The sequence below is a fragment of the Cyprinus carpio genome, chromosome A3 (genome assembly GCF_018340385.1).
Source record: "Cyprinus carpio isolate SPL01 chromosome A3, ASM1834038v1, whole genome shotgun sequence".
In the NCBI taxonomy this organism is placed as follows: Eukaryota; Metazoa; Chordata; class Actinopteri; order Cypriniformes; family Cyprinidae; genus Cyprinus; species Cyprinus carpio.
The window spans coordinates 23,843,447-23,870,602 of NC_056574.1; the positions used below are offsets into that span (position 1 = coordinate 23,843,447).

Genomic DNA, 27,156 nt, shown 5'->3' on the forward strand with positions numbered 1-27,156 from the left:
TCCGTGGAATCCCTTTCTACTGGGAAAGAGGAGGGATAGACCAAGGGATTTAAGAGGAGAGACTGATTTTAGGAATGCCTTAATTATGGGAACAGAGAACCTAACTCTGTTTAATCCTTAATGAGAAACAGCTTCATATGGAACGGAGGGAGGCAGAAGAAATGGTTGAACTTTAAAAGGAATGATAGTGCGCGAGGGAAAGCTTGTCAGCTTTATAAAGCACGTAAAAGTGTGGCTCCATGCTGTGTGTTTGCTGTAAACTGATATGATTACAACTCATACGGAGCCCCTTTTTATATTCTCAGCCTCGCTTTACAATCCTCATAACAGCAATAGAGGGAAAACCATTAACAGAAATACATTCAACAAGCAACTTGCATGAAATATTCCACCATTGATTTGAGTATGGAAATGGGGCAAACCGGTCTTAATGGGTCTTGGTTGAGTGCAGTGTGGCGGACCACTGTCACCGCAGGCATCCAATGGGCTCTTATGGCATCTTAAAGGCTTTATGTTATACTCCTTGAGTTTATCTTCACTTCACAAGTAGTGTTCTTGAGAAGATAAGCATAGACTGTGATTGTCTTTGAGGCAGACCTTGCATTCCTTCATTGGGGTCCAATGTGTTTTTTTGGGTAAAAACTTTTGAAACATACTACAAAGTAAAACCAAATGAATTATATATAAGTGTGCAATAATTTATGACAGTTTAAAAAGGCCGCAGAAACATGGATCCACACCTCAAGATGAGTTTTCTGTGTTGTTCTAGTTATTCTTGAACTTAATTTAGAATTATTTAAAAGTACATGAACACTGAACATAACATTCTCCCGCTTCATTTATTTCAAAAACATTTTTAATAAGAAGAGAATTTGTGAGTTTTGCAACACTTCTAGGGGTTTGCATTTCTTTCTTTATTACAGAATATTTTCACTAATGTCTAACATCCAAAACATTTCACATTCTTACTGAACCATTGAATGTTTGCACTTTTAAAATTCATAGAAACACCATCTGCTGTTGGTCAAATTGGTTGGGTCAATTTAACTTCTCTTGAGAATCTAAACCAAAAACTGCAGAGAAATTCAGAGGACATTTGAAAATAGGATTTGTATAGGCCTGTATACAGTTCAGTCTGGTTTGGCTAAAGTTGAGCCTAGATTTTATTGTGTATTTGATTAAATTAATTTCTTAATCTATATCAAAGTCCCTTTAAGACAAGTCATTTCAATTGGAAGCCATTTTGGAAATACCCCCTTGCATCTACATCCAGCAGTGCGAGTGAAGCTGCTATCAAATCTGAACAAAGAAACATTGTACGTTGATATTATGTTTTATGACATTTTTTAAATTAGAAATAAAATCAAATAACAGTGATCCCTGTAGCTCAAACAGTACACTGTAAAAAATGACCGTGAATTTTTTTTTTTTTTTTTTTTTATTACAGTGTAGAGCACGGCAGTACTAATGCCAAGGTCATCGGTTTGATTCCCAGGAAAGTGTGAATTAATCAAATGTATATTTTGTATGAAAAGTAATGGTGCATTCTAACATTAAATAACTAAAAAAAACTTTTTGACAAACACTTATCCAATTCATTTAACGTTGCATACAATTGATCATTTCTTGCATTTCCTTGGAATTAAAACAATGATCTCTGTGATGTTCGTATCATGCACGACAGATGACAGTAGGTATGACTATAGTCATTTTTAGCATATATTTCTCCCATTCATTTATTTACATGCGTGGATCGTCTCGGTCAATGTGTGCGGTCATTGAGGTTTGCAAAAGAGGTAACTGAATGATGTGTGCTATTTGATAATTACACACATGAAAGTTATTTATCTAGAATAGCATGTTTTACTAATTATGCTTTGTCTGTTCTTTAAATTAAATTGGCCTATGCCACCAAGTAATCAGACCCATCTTGTTTTCTTAATAAAAGCATCGATTAAAAGCAGGACAGTTTGTCAAAACGGAATGAGGAGGAACAGGATTTAGATGTAAGTTCCCATAATTAAACTGCATCTGGAGATGGGGAGAAGAAAGTGATTTTAAATGTCAAACACCACGGAATAAGAATGGTTGTGTGCCGATGATTTTACCAAGCCCCATTTTACATGCAATCCTGTGGTCACTATCCTGCGGTCAGAATCCGTTCCATATTATTGTGTGTCAGTCTAATTATTGTGGGAAAATAGAACAAAAAGCTGTATATAGTTACAAAGTGTTGCATTTGAAAAAGTTGTTGGTTTGTTTAGAATTTGCATGAATTTAGCAGATTAAATGGTGATAGTCTGTATCTCTAAAGTTTCTTTGATAGATAAAAATTGGCTCATGTTGCACATAAGTATAACACATGTTTTATGTCATTGTACCTGTGCAGAGTCTTATAGCATTCACACCATTGTCTTTCTTCTGTGCAATACAAACCATTCATTACAGCTCCTGGGACTTCTTTAGAAGTATCATGCAAGTTACGTTTTTTTAAGTTACGTGACTCCTTTTTCGCAGCAGAGTTAGGATGAACCATAGTTGTTGCAGGAATTTCTTTCTAAATGGTCACAAATGGTCACCAAAGTCACTATAATGCCCTTGAAAAAATAACTTTTGCTTCAAAGATGTCAAATTAGAGCCTGTTTATAAATCATCTTTATATATATATTCTGACTGATGCGGTAGACATGAGCCCTCCCTCCACACTGATGTATGCTGAAGGAGAAATGTAACACATTGTAAATTTTACTCACTATACAACACCCTGTTGGGTACTGTTTCAGCGGCAGACTTTGTGTTTGAACCACTTTGGCAGTTAGCAGGAGATAGACTTACAGCCCACAATAGACAGCAGGAGAGAGAGAGGGGAATGGACAGAGAGGCCGCTCCATCTGTCAGTCCTGTGGGACAGGGTGTGTGATAGCGACTGGAATGCCTATATGTATGTTTTTGTTGTATATTTTTGTGTGTGTGGACAGAGATTCTCCTAACATTTCAAATTTTTTTTATAATTTTTGGTCATTGCATTACTTTGTGAGGAGGGCATTGTACATTTGTCTTAACATAGTTTGCCCAAAAATGTTCATACAATGAAAGTCAGTGGGGTCCAGTGTTGTTTTGGATACCATTAACTTTCATTGTATGGACAAAAACAATTATTATTATTATTATGAAATTCAAACAGGTTAGGAACAACATGACCAAAGAACCTTCTAAGAAATAAGAACGCTTTGCTAATATTCTCATCATGTTTTTCTGAATGTTCATTTATGAATGTTCTGTTTTTAAAATGTTTCGCCTTGGTTATGCATACATTTCTCTCTAAGGAACATTCAATTTTTTATCATTTTGCAAACATTATGGGAATGTTTCTTTTAAATATTCTCTGAACATTCTGAAACATGTAGTAACATTTGAAAAAAATGTTAGATGAACTTAGATGAACGTCCAACTAAAACATTTAATGAAAAAAAATCCATAAACATTGTATAAATAATGTTTTGTGCTAATGTTTTGAAAATGTAATTAAAGACAAGAAAACTTTGAAAAAAAAAATATATAAATGTTAATAAAAGAACCGTTCTGGCAATGTTCCTTGTTAGTTGGGATGGTGAATAAATGTTGACAATATTTTCATTTTGGGTGAACTATCCCTTCAAATGCCAGGTGTTTAAAAGAGGTGTATTGAAGCTGAGAAACACTTTCACATTAGTATACTGTAATTACATTATCTTACTCTTTGGACACACAAAACCAGCTGACACCGTAATGGGTCATTAAACATATTCAGTATTCATTTTCCACCACATTCAGAAGGGACAGGACAGAAGGATCTAATAATATGTGAAAAGTAGGAAAAAAAAGTCACTAGGGCCTTTGCTCATATAGACATTTACTGCACACACACAAAAAAGTATCATACTGAGTAATTGATGTCTTTTACTCAATATGTTACCAGATTCCATGCAGTTGTTATGTGGGGAAAACCTTAATCAACCTGCGGCAATGTTTGCTTTGATACAGTTTGGCACACAGAGTCCCTATGTATTCTTTTTTTTCTACATCAAATAAATTGAGGTGAGTGGTTGGAGCTAAAAGAGTTGGTTTGCTACTGATTAAAGCCTTCAGGGTAGAGTATGTAGTCAGTGAATGATGATTTAGCAGAGCACGTAGAGTTCTCAGCAGTGAATCTGGACGTGTTTAAACCATTACATCCAGGAGATCTAATGAGTCTGTGTGTAGTATTTTCATGCCATTGTTGTGAATCTGAGTGATGCATCAATCACCACACATTTTTATGAGGTTCTCAGCAGCCAAACACAGTCATAAAAGAGAAGAGTTCAGGTGACAGGGGATGACAGTTACTCAATCTTTCACAGTCCTATGACTAAGTTGTGAGGCATTTGATGTGATTCCGCATATGCAAATACCTGCCCCAAGCCCCGCCTCCCTCAGCATCATATATATGGGGAAACAGAGCCACATCGCCATCCAGTGGGTAAAAGTGGGACACGTAGAGATGAAACTTGTCATGATGTGTATGATACTAATAAGCCTATCTGTCTGTATCTATCTATCTATCTATCTATCTATCTATCTATCTATCTATCTATCTATCTGTCTGTCGATCTGTCTGTCTGTCTGTCTGTCTGTCTGTCTGTCTGGCCATAATTCAGTGAATTAGACTGTTTATGTTTTAATTGGTGAAAGCAGACACAGCTGACAAAGTAACTGGATACTGGAGGATTAATAAAATAGATCTGATTGGGAAAATGTGAATATGTCAGTGTGAAAATGAGAAAACAGGGAGAGAGCAAAAGAGAGAGAGAGACTGAGCGAGCAAGCCAGGATCAGGGAATCAAACCGTTTTTATTAATCTGAGAATATTCTCAGATGACGCTGAGACTGTGACTTTGCCTCATCTCTTTCTCGCTCTCTCACTCCATTTCTCACCCTCTGTCAATTCTTTTCACATGTCCCTTTCCTAATACCTAAATCTTGTTGGATGGAAGACAGCACAACAGCACAGGTAAGATTATGAACTACTGCACATTACTGTTCTTGTTTCTGTTTAAGCTTGTCCCTTACCTTCTCGGTATGCCATAGAACTTTATTTATATTTTTGTTAATGCTTCATTTAATTGGGCTTGTTATTTTATGACATGTTAAAACACTATAGTGGACATAAAGTCCTACATGAGTTCTTGCAGATGCTTATCATCGGCCATCCATCATTGTTTGAGTGTGCACCGTTTTCCTTTTTTTGCCTTTAAATTTATTTTAGTGTTGTTATTGCACATGTCAGTGCTGCAAACTTAACAGCACATATCAGTTAACAAATAGCCCTGGTTGGGCATTCTTTGAGCGTAATGGTAGTGTGAAGTGTCAGAGAGATGATGGATGGTTTCTAGAGTGCAGATTATGAATGAGGCATGCTACATTAGAGGCACTACTGAAAGAGGAGTCAACCAGCTGTGAATAGATTGCTAGATTGAGACATATATTAGTGAGAGAAAATTTGTAACAATGAGTAGAGACCAGGGTGGCTTCAGAAATGAAGTAACGAAAGAGGTGATTCTGCAGACATGGATTTTAAGGACAGATTGTCAAGAATTTAGGAAGGTAAAATAAGGGTTCCTGCGGAGCTCAGTTAGGGGAAAACTTGCAGTAGAGAAACAGAGAAGGGGAAAATGGGGATTTATAAATAGCAAAGCTTTAGCAGGGTGAGGCGAGCAGATGTGATAGACAGTCTGTGCTTAAGGAGTTCAAACAACAGATTAATACACTCAGATTATTGTCAGAGATAGAGGGGGAAGGGGGAAGGGTGTGTGCGAGTGTGTGTGTGGTTAAGTAAGATGACCCATACACATCTGCACATGCAAAGGAATAAGCCCCCAGATGGACTTTCACACATCTACCTGCAGATGTGCTTGATCACCCTTTCAAAGTTAACCACAGGCAAAATAAGTCAAAACATTCTTACTTTACAGTATACATACATCTCATTGCTTACATCAGTCTAAAACTGTATTTCTAAACACATTTTGATTATATATGCTCACATTCTGGCAAAAGGCTGAGATGCATGGTTTTAAAATAAAATGCAATTAGATACACTTATTTTTTCTAGACTGCAATAAAAATTCTTAATATTTTTTTTTGATCACTTTGTCCAGTTAAAATACCTTAACTTTCTTAAATTAATGTTTCTTACTTGAGAATAGAAAATAAGTTTATTATTATTATTATTATTATTATCCCATTGGAAATCTAACATAATTCAGTTTGGTTTATGCTTGGTTAAAAAAATGCCAGTAGAGTAAAAAGTAAAATGTATTTCAAAGTATATTTAAGATATAATTCAGAATAAATAAAAAAATATTGTATTCAACTTTTTGTTTAATATTCCTGTAGCTCAAACAGTAGTGGATGGCACTGACAACACCAGTGCCATTGGTTTGATTCCCAGGAAAGAAGTTTTGGATGTACAGTAAATATCTGCCAAATACATAAATGTAATATAGATATTTAAAAGCAAGTTCAAAATACTGATTAATAAAATAATTTATTGCATTTGATGGTTGGAATGATGTACAGTATGATCTTAAGAAACTCATATATGTGAGAATTTTCCTATAACAAAAAAGTATTCCCGTAGCGCAAACACTAGCAACATCAACATTGGTGTTGGGTTTGATTACCAGGGAATGCATGATGCAACTGATCACATACAGTACAGACCAAAAGTTTGGAAACATTACTATTTTTAATGTTTTTGAAAGAAGTCTCTTCTGCTCATCAAGCCTGCATTTATTTGATCAAAAATACAGAAAAAAACAGTAATATTGTGAAATATTATTACAACTTAAAATAATAGTTTTCTATTTGAATATACTTTAAAAAAATAATTTATTCCTGTGATGCAAAGCTGAATTTTCAGCATCATTACTCCAGCCTTCAGTGTCACATGTAACATCCAGTCAATCACATGATCATTTAGAAATCATTCTAATATTCTGATTTATTATGAGTGTTGGAAACAGTTCTGCTGTCTAATATATTTGATGAATAAAAGGTTAAAAAGAACTGCATTTATTCAAAAAAAAAAAAAATTCTAATAATATATATTCCAATAATATATTTTCTTTACTATCACTTTTTATCAATTTAACACATCCTTGCTGAATAAAAGTATTGATTTTATTTAAAAAAAAGAAAAAAAAAAAAAATTTACTGACCCCAAATTACTGACCAGTAGTGTATATTGTTATTACAAAATAATTATATTTTAAAAACATAGAATCATTTTTTTTTTTTTTTTTACTTTTTATTCATCAAATTATCCTAAAAAGTATCACACGTTCTGAAAAAAATATTAAGCAGCAGAACTGTTTCCAACTTTGATAATGAATCATCATATTAGAATGATTTCTAAAGGATCATGTGATAATGATCCTAAAAATTCAGCTTTGCATCACAGAAATAAATGATAATTTAAAGTATAATAAATTTAAAAACAATTATTTTAAATTGTAATAATATATCACAATATTACATTTTTTTTCTGTATTTTTGATCAAATAAATGCAGGCTTGATGAGCAGAAGAAACTTCTTTCAAAAACATTAAAAATAGTAATGTTTCCAAACTTTTGGTCTGTACTGTATATAGTTTAAATTCAAAGTGGCTTAAATATTAATCTAAAATGTATGTGACCCATCCATGTATAATGAGATTATTTATGGATGGGTCTAGTTTGCATCGTTCATGTGTGACGCTGAAAGATAACTGTAGTGTCCAGTCTGTCACTGTGTTGCTTCCATTTTCTCACTGAGGCAGGGAGTTATGGGATTATATCTCTATCCCTTTGCAAAGCCCACACCAAACAATCAACCTCAGAAAATAATCCTCAGACACACTCTCGCAAACGCACACACTGACCACATATTCAGACATCCGAACACACCTTCAGACACACCAGTGGTGATTCAGGCAGTCATGATACGACATGACTCTCTCATCCTTCCAAAAAAGCATAATTACCCAGTTGTGTTGAAATCCAGTGGTGATTTCACTATAGGTATTTTATCTGGAAAACAAACAAAAAGAATAAATGATCAATTACTAATAAAGTATAGACATAGACATATGAAAATAATAATTATATATAATAATAATAATAATAAACCAAGCAAACTGAAAACAGAATGTATCCTGAAACAAACATAAATAGCTTTAAGTTCTTATTCTTGAGTTGTTCTCCTGTTTAGTTTAAGCCACTGCTTGGACCAAGTTCTCTGTAATGTGACAGAAATGTGGTTGTTCAGACTTATTACATAACTTTTTCTTTTTGTTTGACATTTATATCTTTCACACCGACACTGAAGCTCCTGCAAATAAGGGCAGCCAAACCACAAGAAACGCGTTCTTATCTCCTCCAACTTACCTGCTGAAAAAACAAAATAGCTATGTGCTTAGCAGGTGTCCCGGTGTGGTTTGTTCTGATGGTTTTTATATTGGTTTTATACACTTGTCAGCTGGTCAAGATCAGGAGACTGGCCAAATCATCTTAAACCAGGATTGGTCAAGGTTTAGTTCCATTACACTAATCTTTTTCTCACTTTTTAATGCTTATTGTGGTTCTTGGCTAGCTCTCTAAAGGGATTCCCCCAGGCCTTTCTGTCTTCCAGGGATTTTGGTTTGACTGCAACTTCAAGTCTTCTAACTGGTATGACTCTATCTAACATCTTCTGGCACAGAAGGGGGGTTTGGTAAGCTGTAGCTTTGCCTGTGGCTAATCGTTTCATCCATGCATTCCTGAGCATCCTGTTCTGTCATAAAGAGTTTGGCACTGTAATTCGAAGCTGTTCTGTTTGATATGGCTATAGTCCAGCAGCTTAGCTAGGCCGAGCTTTAGACATTTGTTTGGTTGCTTATTTGAGGAATGATCTCAGGTAATGTTCATTAAGTGTCAGTAAGTGGAGGAAATAAATAGTGTCAAAGTAGAGTACATGGTCCTTGCCTCAAGGTGTGGTAACAACCATCAAGTTAAGACTTAATTTTATTTTGTTTTTGCAATCATTTATCATTTGATTTCATTAATGGTGTTCAATGGACCTCATAGCATTGAGTTGCAATGTGTTCTTGTTAAACCCTTCAGTCTTCATTTTCAAAGTTAAACTGAAGAAAGTCTTTGCACCCCCCCCCCCAAAAAAAAACAAAAAAAACTATTATTTGAATCAATCATGTCTGTGATAACAAATGTGATCAGTACCCAGACCTCACTTAAATCTGATAAACTCTACCCATCACAAAAAAGGTACTTGCTTATACTGTGCATTAGGGTTCATATCATTTTTACAGGTACCTTTTGAACACTTGATTCCGATTGGTCAGTTATAATTCAGTGGACACCATGGCAACATACCATATCAGACCACTCTGGCACTACTCTGTTGTCTCTAGTATTACTATTGCACCATGGACTCAATCTTCCGGGTTTATATAAATGAAAATGGCACCATCTTGTGTCTGATCGATTGTAGCAAGACATTAGAGGACTTTTGCATTTGTATGGCTGTAAAATTGTCTTGTTGCCTGGCCGATTGATTTGTGTATTGCCTTAATATAAGATACAGGTAAAAGTATAAAATAATTTCAAATCAAATAAAAATTTCATGTTCATGTTTTTTTTTAATTGGTGAGTATAGTAAAGTTGAATCTCCTCTCCGCTTCAGGGCCCTGATTACTCTGTAGGCTTTATTTTGCAATAATTTTGGAATGCATTATTCCTTACACATTTCATATGCCCTCTTTTTAATTTTTGGTCTCTGTACACATGCGCCAGATGGACGTTTTTGGCTGTTGCACAACGTCTGGGTTTGTTCAGTGGTTCACATCATCTGCTTTGCATTAGATGCTGCTGTCAGGTTAAAAGTAGTTCATCTGAAAAACACATCTCGAGATTCCCTTGTGTTCCATCTCACATCCTGTGTGAACGACACTTAATGCAGCACTGGACCCAAATAATGGCACAATATCTTAGTAGTCTATAGATATCTTAATATCTTATTGCAATATCACAAATTTTGCTCAAATATATTAATGAAAACTCAGCAGACAACAAGTAGCAGCTTTTCTGATTCTGTACAGTGTTTCTAAACCTGTATGACTTTCTGTCTTCATTGGAACATGAAAGAAGATATTTTGGGATATTACGGATGAACTACCACTTTAATATCATCTTCTGACTGACAGCCAAAGCTCTTACATTATAGGTGGCCAATCCTGTTCATGTGACCTCCCACCAGCGGTGTGCCTGAAAATGACTTATTCGGTTACAACCTGTTACCTTCTCTCTGGAGAACAAAGCAGCACTCCAAAAAAGGGATTAGCAGAATGTAGTAGTGCTTCATTTTTATGCAGTTCTGGCATGTTGCCTGTGTTTGAATACGGAGACCTTCGTGAAAACAGGTTTAAGCTCACAACTTACAAGGGAAAATTGTATTGTAAAAAGGGATGCAGAATCACGGGTCATAAGCCTCTCTTTCTCACTCTCTCTCTCTCTTCTCCCATGAGGCTTCACAGAGGATTATGTTTGTGCAACTGAAACTTGGCAAATGACTTCCCTCCCTCCCCTCCAAAAAACAAACAAACAACAAAAAAAACATTGCAGCAATGCTGCCAATCCGTCTTTATGTCTGAGCAGCAACTGTTGTTTTAGTTTAAATCTGAGATGAAGAACACACAGATGAACAGGACAGGGAACATCCAGAAAAACAAAGAGAAATGGAGCTCAAAGAGTCAGAACCAAACAGCACCGAAAAACAGTAAGAAGAGAAAGGGCAAAAAGGCCAAAACGGCAAACTCGGGTGAGTATTTCTCTTTTCTAGTTATTTTAACATTAAAGACAAAAGAATTATTCTTCATGATAATGCAATTCCCAAATGTTTGTTCGCTAATTTAAATGTCGCTCTATCTTTCAGCTCTTGCTTTCTTCTGAACACGTGTGTTTATTCTGTATGTCTCATTACTCAGCCCTCAGTTTCTCCTTCCTCAATCAGTGTCCGGCTTCATGCAGATGTTTATAATGGTCTGAGGCAGATGAAATGTTTATTGGCCTCACTTGGCAGTCATACGATATTGTAAAGGAGCAAGAGCTGTATTATTCCCATATGGAGGTTGGACAATGTATATATGGTTGTGTCCAGGGCTAAATGGAGAGGGGATGCTGGGGATGGAAAAAATTACAAAAAGCATCCCCTCAGTAAAACCACCATCCCCCCTTACCATCCCCTTTGGATTAATAATGTGCTTTTGTAAAACTTATCATGCAAATGAAATGTTAAAATTATCTACTTAAGATAATTCACGAATAACTGCGATTGGCCTATCACTCGGTTTTGTAACAAGCTGAGCACAAGCGAAGTAAGTTTTCTTTGGCGCAAAATGGTTCAAGCGCAACTTTTGAATTTCTTTAAAAAGAAGACAACAGAAAAGGTATGATTTTTCCTTCATTAGAATTTAAAAACATTCCCCTGACATAATGTTATTGTGCTGTATGTGTGACTGACTGTGAGGGATTGAGAGACGATAGGAGAGCTGACATCGAGTCATCAACCTTGCAATAACTAAACAAAAGCACGTCTTCAGTGTCCAAAAGCATTCACTGCGCGATGAAGTCTATTACAATACAGGTAAAATAACCTTATAATTCAAGCAATTAAAGAAAAAATACCCATGTGTGAGTTTTTATGTTTTTATATTCATTGCACAAGCAATGTACTTTTCTGAATATCAGTAGGCCTACATGCGCGATCTCAAATGTGCTATTAATTTTATACAACAGTGCATAGTAACACGGTGTTTCGTTTCTCGAATGGATCAGTTTTTGAACGAATCAAGTGAGCCAGTGATTCAACGACCCATTCAAATGGACACTTTCTCTGCGTGTCAGTGTGCATACTATCCAGCCTGTCTGTCATAGTATTGGAAATTACTAATATTACATAGAATTTAGGATGGATATTATGCACACTTGAACGCAGGCTTGTTACGTTTCTAATTGAATCAGCCGTTTTGAACGAGTCATTTGATTTGAACGATTCAATAAATCATTCATCAAAACAAGGGCTTGCTGTCACCTACTGGTGGTTTTATTATCATCATTATTTATCCATGAAAGTTCTAAACCAGCCAAGGTTTCAACACAAAAGCACATTTAGCAAAATATTGTTTAATTATCAATATTGACCTAAATTCCTCTATTTCAGGCCCAAGAAGGGAAAAAAAGCTTATAAATAATATTTCATTAATATGGCAAAAATTTCATTAAATAAAAACCTTTTTAAAAATTAGACAAATTTTGTGTAATTTTTTTTTTATGTTTGTGTAATTTTTTTTTATGTTTTATGTAAAATTAGTTACAGGACCCACATACACCCCCACAACCCCCACCCCCCCCACACAAAAAAAGGGGAAAAAAAGAAAGAAAGATATTGACCACACCATCCCCCCTGAATTATTATTATTTTTTTACAATTCGACCACTGTCTCTGTGTGCGTGTAAGAGAGCGCTTGAAAAGTAGCAGTTTAGAAGATTAAGAGATTGGAAAGGGTTATAATGTTTTCCTGTAAGGCTTTGTGGGTTTTGTTTCTTCCAAACCGAACCATGCCTCCATTTCAGCATCATTTGATTTCTCTTCATAAAAGAGGCGGAACGTTACAGGAAAAACAGCTGTAAGATTCTTGTGATGTGAGGAGGTAAACAAGTAAATCTCTTGCTTGACTGTTTTGGACAATCATACGGATCACAGAATTGCCAACTGCTTGATGCGGATGAGAAAAGCAACATGTTGTGTGGTGCAGATGTTACTTGGAAGGTTTCTAATAAATTGTTTATTTATGCATTTTGGATTGTTAGTTCAAAGACTTGGTCCTACTCAGTCATAATTAAATCGTTCAAAGATTAAGAAAAAGAATACAATCAAATGAGGCCATGCGATACATTGGCCTCCAGTGTCATGAGCATAGACAGCGACAGATAAAAATAATAATGACCAATTATGGTAATGCGGTGTGTTATGTGTTGGCATGCTCATGTAAACACATCAGAGGGTTGTTCAAGGCTTTCAGATGCAGTTTCGTGACCCTATCTTCACACTCATGCTGTAATATAGTCCTGTGTTGCTGAGGCGAAACATTTGTGACCAATCCATTACTCACAAGGGTGTTAATCTCATCCACAATTCATCAGTCTCAGACATTGCGGTTACTCCATCTATCTCTGTGGTCTTTGTGTTTTTCTATTACTAATATGACTTTTAAACACACGCTAAGTATGTTGTCATTCCGGTGAATTGTTTGCTTAGCCACTGCTCATTAGCATGATAGAAAGAGAGCTTGAGGTTATTGGGAAATATATTTTTCATCATAATTTGTCATTGCACTAGTATTTGTCCAGAGCCATTTTTAGAAACAGGGCGTGACCAAGGAAGTTTGTCAGACCTGGAGAAAGCAATTCATTAGCATTCCCATTTATCTTAATGACTATTACTCTGCTTCCCCTATGCAAGATGATATCCACCTTCCTCAATGCTTGACTTAAAACACGGATCACTTTATATGTCCTTAAAAAGATGGTCAGGTTTTTGTCCTTAAAACATTCGTGAATGTAGGATTAATTTCTTATAACGGATAACGGAGGCTTGAGTCATTGATAGTATTGTTGATCACCTGCAATTAAACCAATTAATGTTGCCGTTTCAAAGCGGGTCCCGCCTTCTGAATGTTTGCCGTAACAAACACATACTAAAGGTGCTGCGAAGCAATTTGCTCGTACAATGAATGATGTCACGTTGGGTGCTAAGTAGCAAAATAGCTACAAAAGTAAAAGAAAATAAGTTTGTATTCAAAGTCAAAAAACATTCACATTAGAACACCTTTTTTTAAAAAAAAAAAAGGACCTAGAATATTCTCACCGGAGCTTACGCCTACGTCCTACATCATCCGCTGGACACCACTCTTTCATGAACGTGCGTACGACATTCAGTGGAAGCTAGAGATTAAGATCTATAAAATCGTAAATATGGATATTTTTCTTACACAAACGCATCGATTAGCTTCAAAAGGCCTTTATTAACCCCCCGGAGCCGTGTGGACTTCTTTTATAATGGATGGGGTACAATTTTTTGGACTTCAAGTTTTGGGCTACCATCCACTCCCATTATAAAGCATGGATTAGCCTGGACATTATTTAATATAACTCTGATTGTATTAGTCTGAAAGGAAAATTTCATATACACCTAGGATGGCTTAGGGTAATTTTCATTTTTGGATGAACTTTCCTTTTAACTCCCAAACAGTCAAGTATCGCTGTCCTCTTCCCCTGATCCATGTGGCCATGGAACTGCTGCGTGGAGCTCAGATCTTTTCCAAGCTGGACCTGCATGGCACTTACAAACTCATTTTGATCCGGTAGGATGATGAATGGAAGACGGCATTTGTGACACCATCTGGCCACTATGAATATTAGGTTATGCCTTATGGCCTCTCCAGCTCACCCTTGGTCTTCCAAGGATTCATGAATGAGGTGTTCCGGAAGTACCTTCAACGCTTTGTCATAGTGTTCATTGGCTGAACATCACCATCATGTGAAGCAGCTCCTTTGGAAGCTGAGAGAACACCTCCAGTGTGAGATACAGGTGAAGTGCGAGTTTCACCGTAATTCTATCCAGTTCCTGGGATACGTCATCGACCTTCATAACATTCACATGGACCAGAGGAAGGTAGAAGTTGTCAAGGAATGGCCACAGCAAAGCACCATCAAAGAACTTCAATTATTCCTGGGCTTTCTCAACTTCGATCTCCAGTTCATCTCCAATTTCAGCCAAGTCTGTTCACCAACCACCTCGCAACTCTAGAGTAAGCCCAAGTCTCTGTCCTGGACGCCTGCTGCCATCGATGATTTCTACCAGCTCAAAGAGGCATTTTGTACCTCTCCTACCCTCGCACAGCCGGATCCCCAACTCCTGTTCATCATAGAGGTGAATACTTCAACAGTAGGGGTAGGAGCGTTATTATCTCAATGTCACAGAGAGCCTCCCATCCTCCATCCATGTGTCTTCTATTATAAAAAGCTGTCCCCGGCAGAGCAGAATTTTGACATCAGCGACAGAGAACTTCTAGCCATCAAGCTAGCACAAGAGGAGTGGTAACACGGGCTGGAGGGTGCCAATCAGCCTTTTGAAGTGATTATGGATCAACTTTACAGTCACTTAACATCCCGGCTCCAAGAGCCAGAACGCAGACGCACTCTCTGGAATCCATCACTCAGAAGACAATAACTATCCTTCCGAACCCATACTCCTCTGGACGACCAGATCACAGAAGCCACTTGCTCATAACCTGCTCTGCTGGGAGGTCCAGAAGAGAGGACTTATGTGCCAACAATCCCATGACAATCCCAAGACCCTTTTGGACTCATTCATATCCGGGCTCTGGACAGCCAGCAAACCCTTTCGCTCCTCCAAAATCACTACTGGTGTCCCAACATGGCCCGGGAGGTCTCCCAATTTGTCAAGAGCTGCTCAGTCTGTGCCATCTCCAAAATGCCCAGACACCTACCTCATGGAAAAATGGTTCAACTACCCATCCCTCGCTGGACCTGGTCCCACCTGGGTGTGAATTTTTGTGAATTCGAGGCTGATACTTGCCGCTCCAACACTCCTCAGAAACCATCCGGGTCAAGAGGTCTGGCTTTCCATCAGGGACATATGTCTCTGGCTGCCTAGTCATAAGCTGAGTCCCCTCTTCATAGGTCCATTCACCATCAGGAGGCAGAATAATGACTGTCACATACCAACTCAACATGCTCCCTCACTACCTTATTGCACCTAATTTTCATGTTTCACTGCTCAAACCCTTCACTTACCCCTTGGTCTCTCCTCACACAGGATATGGCAAGCTGGATGTACCTTCTCCTCCTGAGATTGCTGAAGAACAAAACATCTATCGAGTCAACACCATCCTGGACTCCTGGTGGCCATCTTAAATACCTCGTAGATTGGGAGAAATATGGTCCTGAGGAGAGATCATGGGTTGCACAAGATGACATCCTTGATCTTGCCGTGATGACAGACTTCCATGCTCTTCATCCTGACTGTCCTGCACCCAGGGGCCATGGCTGTCCTCATCGCCACGGCTTGCGGGCATCTGGAGTCACCCATGGGGTGGAGGGGATACTGTCAAGGAGTCACCAACAATGCCAGATCCTTCAGCCCCACCCAATCGTTCACAATCACTAGAGTTCTGATTCCCATCACCTGTCTGCACTAATCCATCTTCCTGTCACCACCTCAGTGTCTGGTCTTGTTGTTTCTTGCAATAATAATAATAATATGTCGAGTTTTATAACATCCTTAAAGGAATACTTCATCCCAAAATGAAAATTTTGTCATTATTCACTTACCCCCATGTCGTTCCAAACCCGTAAAAGCTTCGTTCTTCTTCGGAATACAGTTTAAGATATTTTGGATGAAAACAGGGAGGCTTGAGACTGTCCCATAGACTGCCAAATAAATAACAGTGTCAAGATCCAGGAAAGTATGAAAAGCATTGTCAGAATACTCCATCTGCCATCAGTGATTCAACTGTAACGTTATGAAGTGACAAGAATACTTTTTGTACACAAAGAAAACAAAAATAATAACTTTATTCAACAATTCCTCTCCTCTGTGTCTCTCCAAATTAGCGCAGCGCCATTTTGTCAAATCTGACTAGTACACAAGCGGATTACGCTCTTCTGTGTCAGGCATGCCACAAGGATACGTTTTTTATGTGTATTTACGCTTTGAAAGCAAACAGCGCATCGGCGCAGCGCGGCTGACACAGAAGAGTGTACGCCATCTGCGTACTGCTCAGAATTGCCAACACCTTTTTTTAATCATCAAAAAATCCTGAAAAAAGTATCAATTATTAAGCAGCACAACTGTTTCTAACATTAATAAATCAGCATATTAGAATGATTTCTGAACGATCATGTGACACTGAAGACTGGAGTAATGACTGATGAAAATTCAGCTTTGCATCACAGAAATAGATATTTTAAAGTATAGTAAAATAGAAAACCATTATTTTAAATTGTAATAATATTTCACAATATTACTGTTTTTCTGTATTTTGATCAAATAAATGCAGGCTTGGTGAGCATAAGAGTCTTCTTTAACAAACTTTCAAAATAGTTATGTGTCCAAACTTTCAATCAGTGCTGTATAAGTAAAAATATACAAAATTTAAAATGAAATGTTGTATAAATAAAAAGGTTAGGAATCATTTTTGTTTCAAGTGCTTTTTATTGGGGGTGGGAGGCCTCCTACATAAATTTTGCCTAGGGCCTCCAAATGTCTAGAACCAGCCCTGTGGTGTACATACTGCAATATGTCAATGGAGAAAGATGTAGGATTTTGGCAGTAGAATGGAGTTATTTTGGTATCAACCAGCAGGTGTCTAACTGGGTCGTGCTAACCAGTGAAACCTTGACCCCCTGACCCCATGTGTAAAGGCCTGAGTTCACTGGAGGCATAAAGTGAAGGGTAGGATGTTTAAGTGATCATCACTGTTTATTTACCTTGGACTTTCTTTCTTTCTTTCTTTCTTTCTTTCTTTCTTTCTTTCTTTCTTTCTTTCTTTCTTTCTCTTGACTTATACAGATAGAATGACGAATAAGCATTTGGGCAACCAGACAAGTGCAGCATTGCAGATGGACGATGGAGTGGAAGCAGAATTAAAAGACAACACAAATCAACAATGCGGCTGGTTTTCACGCAACCTGCTCCTTGCCCTCACCGTGCTAGGTGTGCTTGTGTGTGCGTGCATGAATGTGTGGGAGTGTTTGTATACAACTTCAGATCTCCATGTGTCTCCTTCCTTGGAAGTTCAGAGGATTAAATAAGTTTGCCAGTTCATGATTTTATTGCCTGTTTGGTGGTCATAAACTAATAAAGCCTAGCAAGTCGCAGTGAGGTGATAAGGACAAAGCAGGAGAGATGGTATTATCGCAAAAAAAAATTTTTTTGATAATATACTGGTAGAGATTAGTTAATTTTGAATGCAAAAAGGAGGTGTTTATTAAAGGCACAGCAGCTGGAAAGATGAAAAAATGGTCATGAAAACTCAAAAAAAATTATGATATGGCCGATTTAATCTCAGTTTGTCAGCCTCAAGCTTTTATCTACTCTTTCCTTATACTTACATTCTTTAAAATATAAAAGATAAATGTTGTCTGTGGTTTCATAACTGTGATCATCGGTCAAACCGCAGACAAATACCAAACTAGCAAGTTCTCAGGAAATTTTTTGGCCCCAGTATAGTGACACTGTTTATACAACAGTAGTTTGAGATGTTGCAGATACAGGACAGTTATGCAGTGGTGCATGTGAAATACCCAGAATCCTACAATGCTGTGATCCATACACCTTTTCATAAGCAGGCCGAACATAACCGGTGTAATCAACACTCTCACAGGTGTTATAGCGGGCACAGTGCTGGGCATGATGCTGCGTTATGTTCCTCATCTGGACACAAACACTCTCATGCTGGTTTCCTTTCCGGGAGACATCCTAATGAGAATGCTGAAGATGCTCATCCTGCCCCTCATCATCTCCAGTCTCATCACAGGTCAGTCCTCAAACACATGTGTTGTGTTTTATGATTGTTAAATGGAAACAGAGTGTATGCAGCACAAGAAGAGAAGCCATTTATCTTTGTTGATACAAGATCTCTCTCTTCTTCTGTCTGTCTTGCAGGCCTGGCCGGTCTGGATGCTCGCTCCAGTGGAAGAATGGGCTCCAGAGCAATGGTGTACTACATGTCCACCACAGTAATCGCTGCTGTTCTAGGTGTCATCCTGGTGCTTGGAATACACCCTGGGAACCCAAAACTCAGGTCCGGTCAGGTCAGCTCCGGCCCCAAGAACCAAGAAGTCAGCAGTATAGATGCCTTTCTGGATCTGATGCGAAACCTTTTCCCAGAGAACCTGGTCCAGGCCTGTTTTCAACAGGTAAGAAGTTGTGCTTGTGCTTTGAAAAGTTTTTAATGTAATCACAAGGTCACCCAGTATGCACTTGGGGTCAGTGGTTTACCATGAAACCGGGTCCCGCCCACAAACAGAGACATCATGGATGAGAGTTTATGTCTTTGATGACTTGTGGGTGATTTATTTTCTCCCTCTCTTCAGGACTTTTCTCTAAATTTGTGCTCTGTTGAAACATTTTTTGTCAGATTTTTGCATTTCTGTTGTTTAGAAAATGTGAATCTTTTAAAACAGTGGCGCAGCAGGTTGCTCGTAATGCATAAGGGGCTGTGCTTATGAGAACCTGGGGTCATATCTAAATTGACCAATGGTTCATACTGTCTGTGGCCAATGATTCACAGCTGTTGTTTTTTACATTGTTTGTTCATGGTTTTTGAGCATGAGGACATGTCACGCAACCTGTCCTGTCCATCTGCCTAATTTGTCTTGCTTTTAACAAGTGACAGATGAATTTGTGTAGAGTTTGGCCAGAAAACAATATGAGAGCTGTTTTCTCTTCTTTTTTAAAGTTGGCTATTTATTTTGCAGTCCTAACGATGAATGATTATTTGATCATTTTCATTTAAGCATTAGTTTCTTCCTGCTGTCTGCTAAACAAGGCACAGTCATTTTCCAGTTATCTTTCTCATATTGCAGTTTAACCTGTGTTAAGTTGAACGTTACCAGCTAACTTAGTTGCTAAAGCCAAATTTGTTGAAATTCTGTTGTTGTATAAATATGAATATTTTTCATAAGATTTATTTCTAATCTAAAATCTAAAATGAAAAGCTGGACTCAGCACACTGTGAAACATTTGTGACGTTCACTCCATTTTAAATTAATTTAAAGATATCTTATGTTCACACTGTGGGTTATGTTTAGCATTGCAGACGCATGTGTTCTTCCATTCATTCTTAACAGAGCATATAATAAACATTATTGCGGTGTGTATGAGACTGATTCCAGATAACCAAGCGCTCATCTGAGGAGTTCCTTCTAATTATGGTGTTTGCAGAGCTTTATATACACCATTTCAAGGCGGATCCACCTGGATCGTAAACTCTCTCCCATGATCATTTGTTTGCTTTAAACGCATTGCACATCACATTTTATTGAGCAACACTACACTACAAATACTTTTCTTTTAAATGGAAATGGGTCAAGACATTTTATGAGAGCAACTCTGCCGAGAATAGAGAGTCAAGAATATGCCTGATTAAAAAAGATATAATCAAAGGTGATGTGCCATGCAGAGACTTCTGGGAAAATCCTTTTATTGTTTTATATTATATATATAAGGCTATTATTTTTTTTTACTTCCAAAACAGTATTTTACTATAGACATGTCTTATTGACTATAATATATTTTCACCATAAATTACATTGTAATGCATACTTTATAATTTATTTTTTTACATTTTTTCAATTAAGTGTATTGCCCTGTTGAATATAAGGCTTCACTCTATATAATAAAAATAACATTTCCAGTACAGTAATAATATTATAATAATATAATTAATAATATATATTTACACTAAACTACTCTGTCCAAAAGAGTTTTGCTTACAGTTTTATGGAATCATCATCTGTTTCTTGCTTCTCTTTTCAGGTTCAAACAGTGATGAAAAAAGTAGCTGTCCCAGTCCAGAACCAAACAGAACCAATCCTTGTCAACAGGAAAAAATTGGAACACAAGTGGGGAATGAATGTTTTAGGTTAGAGTATATTCAGTTTATATATATATATATATATATATATATATATATATATATATATATATATATATATATATATATATATATAATATATATTTTTTTTTTTTTTTATGTTCTTAAAACGCAAAATACAGCATAAATGTAATTTTAAGTACCTTCAACTACAGAAAGTGGCATTTTAGTTTGTGATGCATTATTGGAATACCAAATAACGTTAGGAATTATCAATAGAAAACATTATGTTTAATTTCACTATTTTCAATCGTCATTTTTGTCACCTCTCTGTGTTGTAAGGTTTGATTGGCTTCTTCATCATGTTTGGTATCTGCATGGGGAAAATGGGAGAGAGGGGGAAGCTCATGTGCGATTTCTTCAACATCCTTAATGAGATCATCATGAAGATGGTGTCCATGATCATGTGGTCAGTGTTATGCCTTTATCATGAGTGTGTACAATCTATTGCAGTAAGAGAATTGGACAGAGAGAAAAGTATAGCATGTAAGGAAGAGGGAGAGAACAGCACAGGAATCTGAGAGAGTGCACCATCATATTTGTGTTCCCATGAGTAAATGTGGGAGTTTAATTCTGGATGTAATATATCCTCCGACAAATAGGCCACAGACAGATACCCACATGCTGGCAAAGACAGACATAGTAGAAAACAGTTAGAGCACTGAACTTATGAATCATGTCTGCAGAAATGAAACACTAATGCTAACAGGCCATTTTACAGCACAAAAGGAGTGGGAAGGAACATGTCCATTTCATATTCTAATACATTTTTAACATTAAAAGAACAAAGATGGAATAAGTAAATACCCCAAAATAAAAGCATATGACAACAAAGTGAGTCTCTGCTCAGCCCTGAGACCGTCCCATCTGTAACTAACTGTGTTCTGTGTATTCCGTTCACAGTATGTAAACTGTTCAACTGATACAATAAACATCATCTGTTGCTTACCATAGCACACAGTGAAATATTTAGACCCAGCATTTTAGATTATTTAAGTTTAGGCCACATATGAAGTAAAATCTTCTCATATGGTGTTCAGGTTGTGAAACTGAGCCAATATGATGATCCCCTTGTAAGGGACTCCCTTCTGAAAATATAAAGGCAGCTATAAATGAATAAAGAAAAAAAGTGAGATTATAAAAAACTTGTAAAATAAATAACACCTTTGCACTGAAGATAAAATAAGAAATATACACACACATATATACATATATTCATAAAATATAGTTGTAATTAATATAAAAGAAAAACATTTTCAGATTTCTAATTTATTTCCAATACATATTTGTATAATACTTTTCAAAATAAATATTTTCCCAAAGCAGCTGTATTGAAAATATTGCCCCAACCCCATTTGCCAAGCCACAAATACAAACTTTATTTTATTTTATTAATAAATTTTTGTATTTATGTATTTCATTTTATTTAATCGCCACACATACAAACTTATTGATTGATTGATTCATTGACGGCCAAAAAACTGTATTAAAATTAGTTTAAAATTATATAACAATAATTAATGCAAAACAAAATAACAAAAAAAATATTATGGCTCAACAAACATTGCATTACGAAAAAAAAAAAAACACTTGACATTTAATCTAAACAGAGCTAAACTAATCACTAGATAACTCAACTAATCTGTTTTCAGGTACTCTCCAGTAGGCATTGCCTGCCTCATCTGTGGGAAAATTGCTGCTATCGGTGACTTGGAAGTGGTTGCGAGGCAGCTAGGCATGTACATGGTCACAGTCATAGTCGGTCTCATTATTCATGGTGGGATCATCCTACCACTCATATTCTTCGCAGTGACTCGGAAAAACCCCTTCACGTTTTACTCTGGTATCTTCCAGGCTTGGATCACTGCTCTGGGAACGGCCAGCAGGTACAGACAGCAGACTGCTCCTTATGCGTTTCATGGTGATATGCTGACTGAAGTGTTCTGGCAGCATAGACTGAAGATTAAAAGGTCACTTTTGGCTAAACAATGTTGTCTTGAGAAGCAAGATCTATTTCTGTTTTTCGCTTTTTTTACATATAGCACAGCCAAAAGACATTCTCATGTTGAAAAACTATATTTTATACTGGTATGTAGATGTTTTAATATAAACTCCAACATAACCAAAAAAATAAAAATAAACATCAGATAGATGACTTATATATAAGACACCACATAAATCATCCACACTGCCTAATCTGGCCAAACAAACTTTCTGATGTTCTCCAGAATAGAACTCTAGAAAGATTAATCAGTCTAAATGGATGGCAAATTATGAAAACATATTACAGAGAGTTGTTTATGAATAAATCTGGGTTTACATCTGTTGGGCCAAACCATTTTCTGAATGTCAAACCAACTGTCAATTTGGCACAGAATATGTATGCAATGCAATCCTATCAACTTTTTTATCCTAGCAATTTTTCAAACGACAAATTAGCATTTGTTAGACAATTATAATCAATTTAACGTTCTCTTTTTCAGTGCTGGGACATTGCCAGTGACGTTTCGTTGTCTGGAGGAGAATCTAAAGATTGACAAGCGTGTGACTCGCTTTGTGCTGCCCATTGGAGCCACCATAAACATGGATGGCACTGCACTCTATGAGGCTGTAGCAGCCATTTTTATCGCCCAGATGAATGACATTTCCCTAGATGCAGGACAGATTGTTACTGTTAGGTAAGGAGATGTGAAACTGAAACCAGACAAATTGTGGCTTCTGCAGTAGAGGGAATTATTTCTAATGGGCTTTTTGGTTTGCTCTGATGTAATTTTCCATATATACTAGATGTACATTCAGCTTTTAGCACATTCACATTTAAATGACTGCAAATTTTTATTTTTTATTTTATTTTATTTATTTGTTTATATAAGAATTGTTTTTGTATAATCCATTTTTAATATGACATTTGTTGTCTCTTTTAAACATTTGCCTGCTAGTTCTCACAGACAGCATGCGAGTAGTCTTGATTTATGAGTCACATATACAGAGTTCTGGCATGAAACTTTAGATGTTGCAGTCCAACAGGTCTAACTCAATCTGACCTAATGACATCATTACCACATGGCACAGCTGATTGGTTCTCTCCTGCATCGGTAGCCAATGAGCTCGCTGCTCAACATTCAAATATACGACTAGGGCTTACCATAACAGCTGCTGCTTGCTTCAGAAACCCTTCACCTTCCCCAGCTCCACCTTTATAGATCTGCTACGAGGTGATGCTATATGGGGTTTATTTTATGTATGTTATATTTGCAGCAGCAATATTTCTTACATGCTCACAGCAGCATGTTGTGGATGTATTGGCAGTAGCAAGTAGCAGCAGCAGCATATCAAATCTATTCCGCCAAGACCAAATACATTAACATTGTCATGTACATTACCATGCCAATCCCTCCGAGAGTTGTCATGACAGAAGTTTGGTTTTATGATCCTTTGTGTTATGCCATAACAGACTGGTTATTATTACAGTTATTAAAATGGCTTTTTATTACTGTGGCTCTATAATTGTAATACAGTTCTAAAACAAAACTTTAACCTTCAGCTACATCACAAATGTTCCTCCTTTAACTGAGCTAGCATCTTCTTCCAATTCCATCTCTTTTTTCACCCCCTCAATAGATCATATCTGTCAGTGCCGCCCCATACTGTCTCATTCATGGTGGTATAATCCCCTCTCTTTCTTTCTCTGCAGTATGACAGCGACTTTGGCCAGTGTGGGAGCGGCCAGTATTCCCAGTGCGGGTCTGGTCACCATGTTGCTAATCCTGACCGCTGTGGGCCTTCCAACTCAAGACATCAGCCTGCTCGTCGCTGTCGATTGGCTTCTGTGAGTTCAAACAACTCTGTTTGGGTTATGTACGGGCCGTCGTTTACAACCCCCCTGAAGACGGCCTTGGTTTTGTCCTGACTAATTATCAACTGTCCTCATGAATATAAACAGCTGTCCTGAGCTGTTTTGTGTCAGCTTTTAGAGCTGTCTTTTGTGTGTCTTCAGTGACAGAATGCGCACCTCCATTAACGTGGTGGGCGACTCTTTCGGGGCAGGCATTGTGGACCACCTATCACGGGCAGAGCTTGCCGTGATCGACGGGGACATCCCTCTTTCAGACGAGGAGTTTGTCCCCCCTCCACCTCTCCTCACTGAAATAGACCTCATAGACCCTCTCAAGCCGCCCGAACTGCCCCCTCGCTCCCCGCGCCTCCCAAAGCTCAACCATCACGCCCCGTCTCTGACCCCTTCACAGTCTCTGTCGCACTCTATCCCACACTCGCCCCGTTCCGTCCGCTCTCCGTCACCTCACTCCATCCGTTCACCCTCCCCTCGCTCCGTGTGCTCTCACTCCCCGAGACCTTTCCGAACACATTCCCCTCGTCTTTTATGCAGGACGGAGCCTGGATACTGCGCTCTGCCCACTCATGACAACCAGGTGAGGCTTCATTCAAAAAATAGAAATATTATGCATAGACTTTCGGTCTTAAAGACATTATATTACAGTTATATTATCCAGTAATTCAAAGGTTTACTTGTAACCATAAATCTGTTAGTAATTCTACCACAATCGTAAGTCACTGTATATATTAACATATACAGTGGTTCATATACTTATCAATAAACATGTTTTACTGTATCATATTTACTGCAACATCTTTTCCTGTGAAAATTACATTGTAATGACATGACGGCGAGTAAACTAATCTAATTCCGATGTTCTTATACTGAGATTTTTTTGTGTGTGTGTGGATATGCTGTTAAAAGTCCTTGACACTCATCACTTCACATCCCATAGATTACCACTCTTCCCAGAGGTTTCCGAGAGAGAAGCAGAAACCGGGAAAGAGGCAGAGAAAGAGAAAGAGAGAGACTGCAGGAACGGGAACGGGATAAAGGGAGCGAGACTGAGGAGGACGAGGAGAAAGAAAGAATGATGGACGAGGTGAGCGATGGAGAAGAAAGCGACGACACAGCGTACGACAGACGCCACACCATCCCACCTTGTGACCTGCCCTGAACGAAACAGACAACGCTTTACCACATTTTCACAATACTTCTTCCGTATTTCAGAGCCCAACTTTCTGGATGAAAGCTGGCCTTTTTTGTTGTTTAGCAAAGACTTTGAGTACCTAGGTGTGTTGTGTGTTTGTTTTGCTTTGAGAAACTTGACATAAGTGAATGGAGCTGCACTATGATTCTTAGTATCAGCTTTACAGTCTAGCCACAGAAACTGTTTGTAACTTTAATTTAATTTGCTTTTACAGGATTTCAGTAATAAACCGGATGAATGGCTTTGAACGTTTATTGCACATGCTCTGCCAGTATCTATTTGATTTATTCTTTGACTTCCCTATCATATAATTTATCTAGGCTACTGGGACACTGGTTATAACACTGGATGTCACTGCACTACACTGTAAAACCCAAACCTACTCAATGGTTTAGGGAAAAGAGAGCCTTGACTCATTTGAACTTAGCCTTAGTTTACTTTTATAGTCGAGATTTCCTTTGTTCAGTTGCCAGTGCAAAATAAACAAGCAGTTCAAATAAGTCGAAGCAGTTGGTTCCTAGAAACAGTCCAAAGTTGTTCCAAATCTTCCGTTTTATGATTTTTGGGGTTTTTCTTTTGAAGGTGCAGCCATGAGTAACATGAGGCAGTTTCTTCCCGTACCCCTCATGTCTTGAAAATGTGAATCATACACCGAAAACATCATTTGCATGTACAGATTTACCAATACACTGTTTAGATTAGTGAGTGTGACATCAGGCTTCAGTGTTACCAGGACAAGTGCAGTTGCACAAACCTGACGTAATACTTTACCACTGGTCCTCACTCAGGTTGTCCACTCTCATACTGTATGAATGCCAGTGTAGTTCTCACTCACATCCAGCTTGTTATAAAAAATCACTAAATATTTTTTTTTTATCAAAATCCATTTTCATACTTTAGAGCCCTTTGCCAAAGAATTGCAATACTTTCTTTTAAATAAAGATTATTTAATTATTAAATTGTAAATGATTGTAAAAGTACACATTATAAATTATGAGAGCGTTAAATTATAATAGTTAAATAGTCGTAGGTCAGTCATTGTTTATTCAGCATTGATGCATTAAATGATCAAAAGTCAAGTCAAGCTACCTTTATTTGTATAGCACTTTATACAATACTGGATGCGTCAAAGCAGCTTTACGGTGTTAAGCTGGAAAAATGTTGGTCAATAATGCAAGAAGACAATAACAAAGAGTCATTTTTCCAGCTAAAGTCAGTTCATTGATGATTCAGTTCAGCTCTCTTTGACTGTTATGTCATTCATCATGTTACAAAATATTTCTGTGACAGAATAAGTGGTGTTCTTTTGAACTTTC

The 27,156-nt window shown here is 37.4% G+C and overlaps 1 protein-coding gene across 2 annotated transcripts; it reads left to right on the plus strand.

Annotated features, from left to right (window-relative positions):
• The first annotated feature begins 4,872 nt into the window (after window positions 1-4,872).
• Window positions 4,873-26,104, plus strand: LOC109046693 (excitatory amino acid transporter 2-like). Of its 2 annotated transcripts, none has more exons than XM_042725287.1 (11): window positions 4,873-5,029; window positions 17,708-17,851; window positions 18,522-18,674; window positions 18,803-19,056; window positions 20,678-20,783; window positions 21,078-21,204; window positions 22,448-22,681; window positions 23,279-23,473; window positions 24,490-24,624; window positions 24,793-25,225; window positions 25,586-26,104. In XM_042725287.1, the coding sequence occupies exons 2-11, from the start codon at window positions 17,713-17,715 to the stop codon at window positions 25,805-25,807; spliced, it is 1,998 nt and encodes a 665-aa protein (XP_042581221.1). In that variant the 5' UTR covers window positions 4,873-5,029; window positions 17,708-17,712; the 3' UTR covers window positions 25,808-26,104. The 2 variants fall into 2 exon arrangements, with proteins under 2 accessions (XP_042581221.1, XP_042581218.1); XM_042725284.1 differs by lacking the exon at window positions 4,873-5,029 and adding an exon at window positions 10,646-10,870.
• Window positions 26,105-27,156: the final 1,052 nt, after the last annotated feature.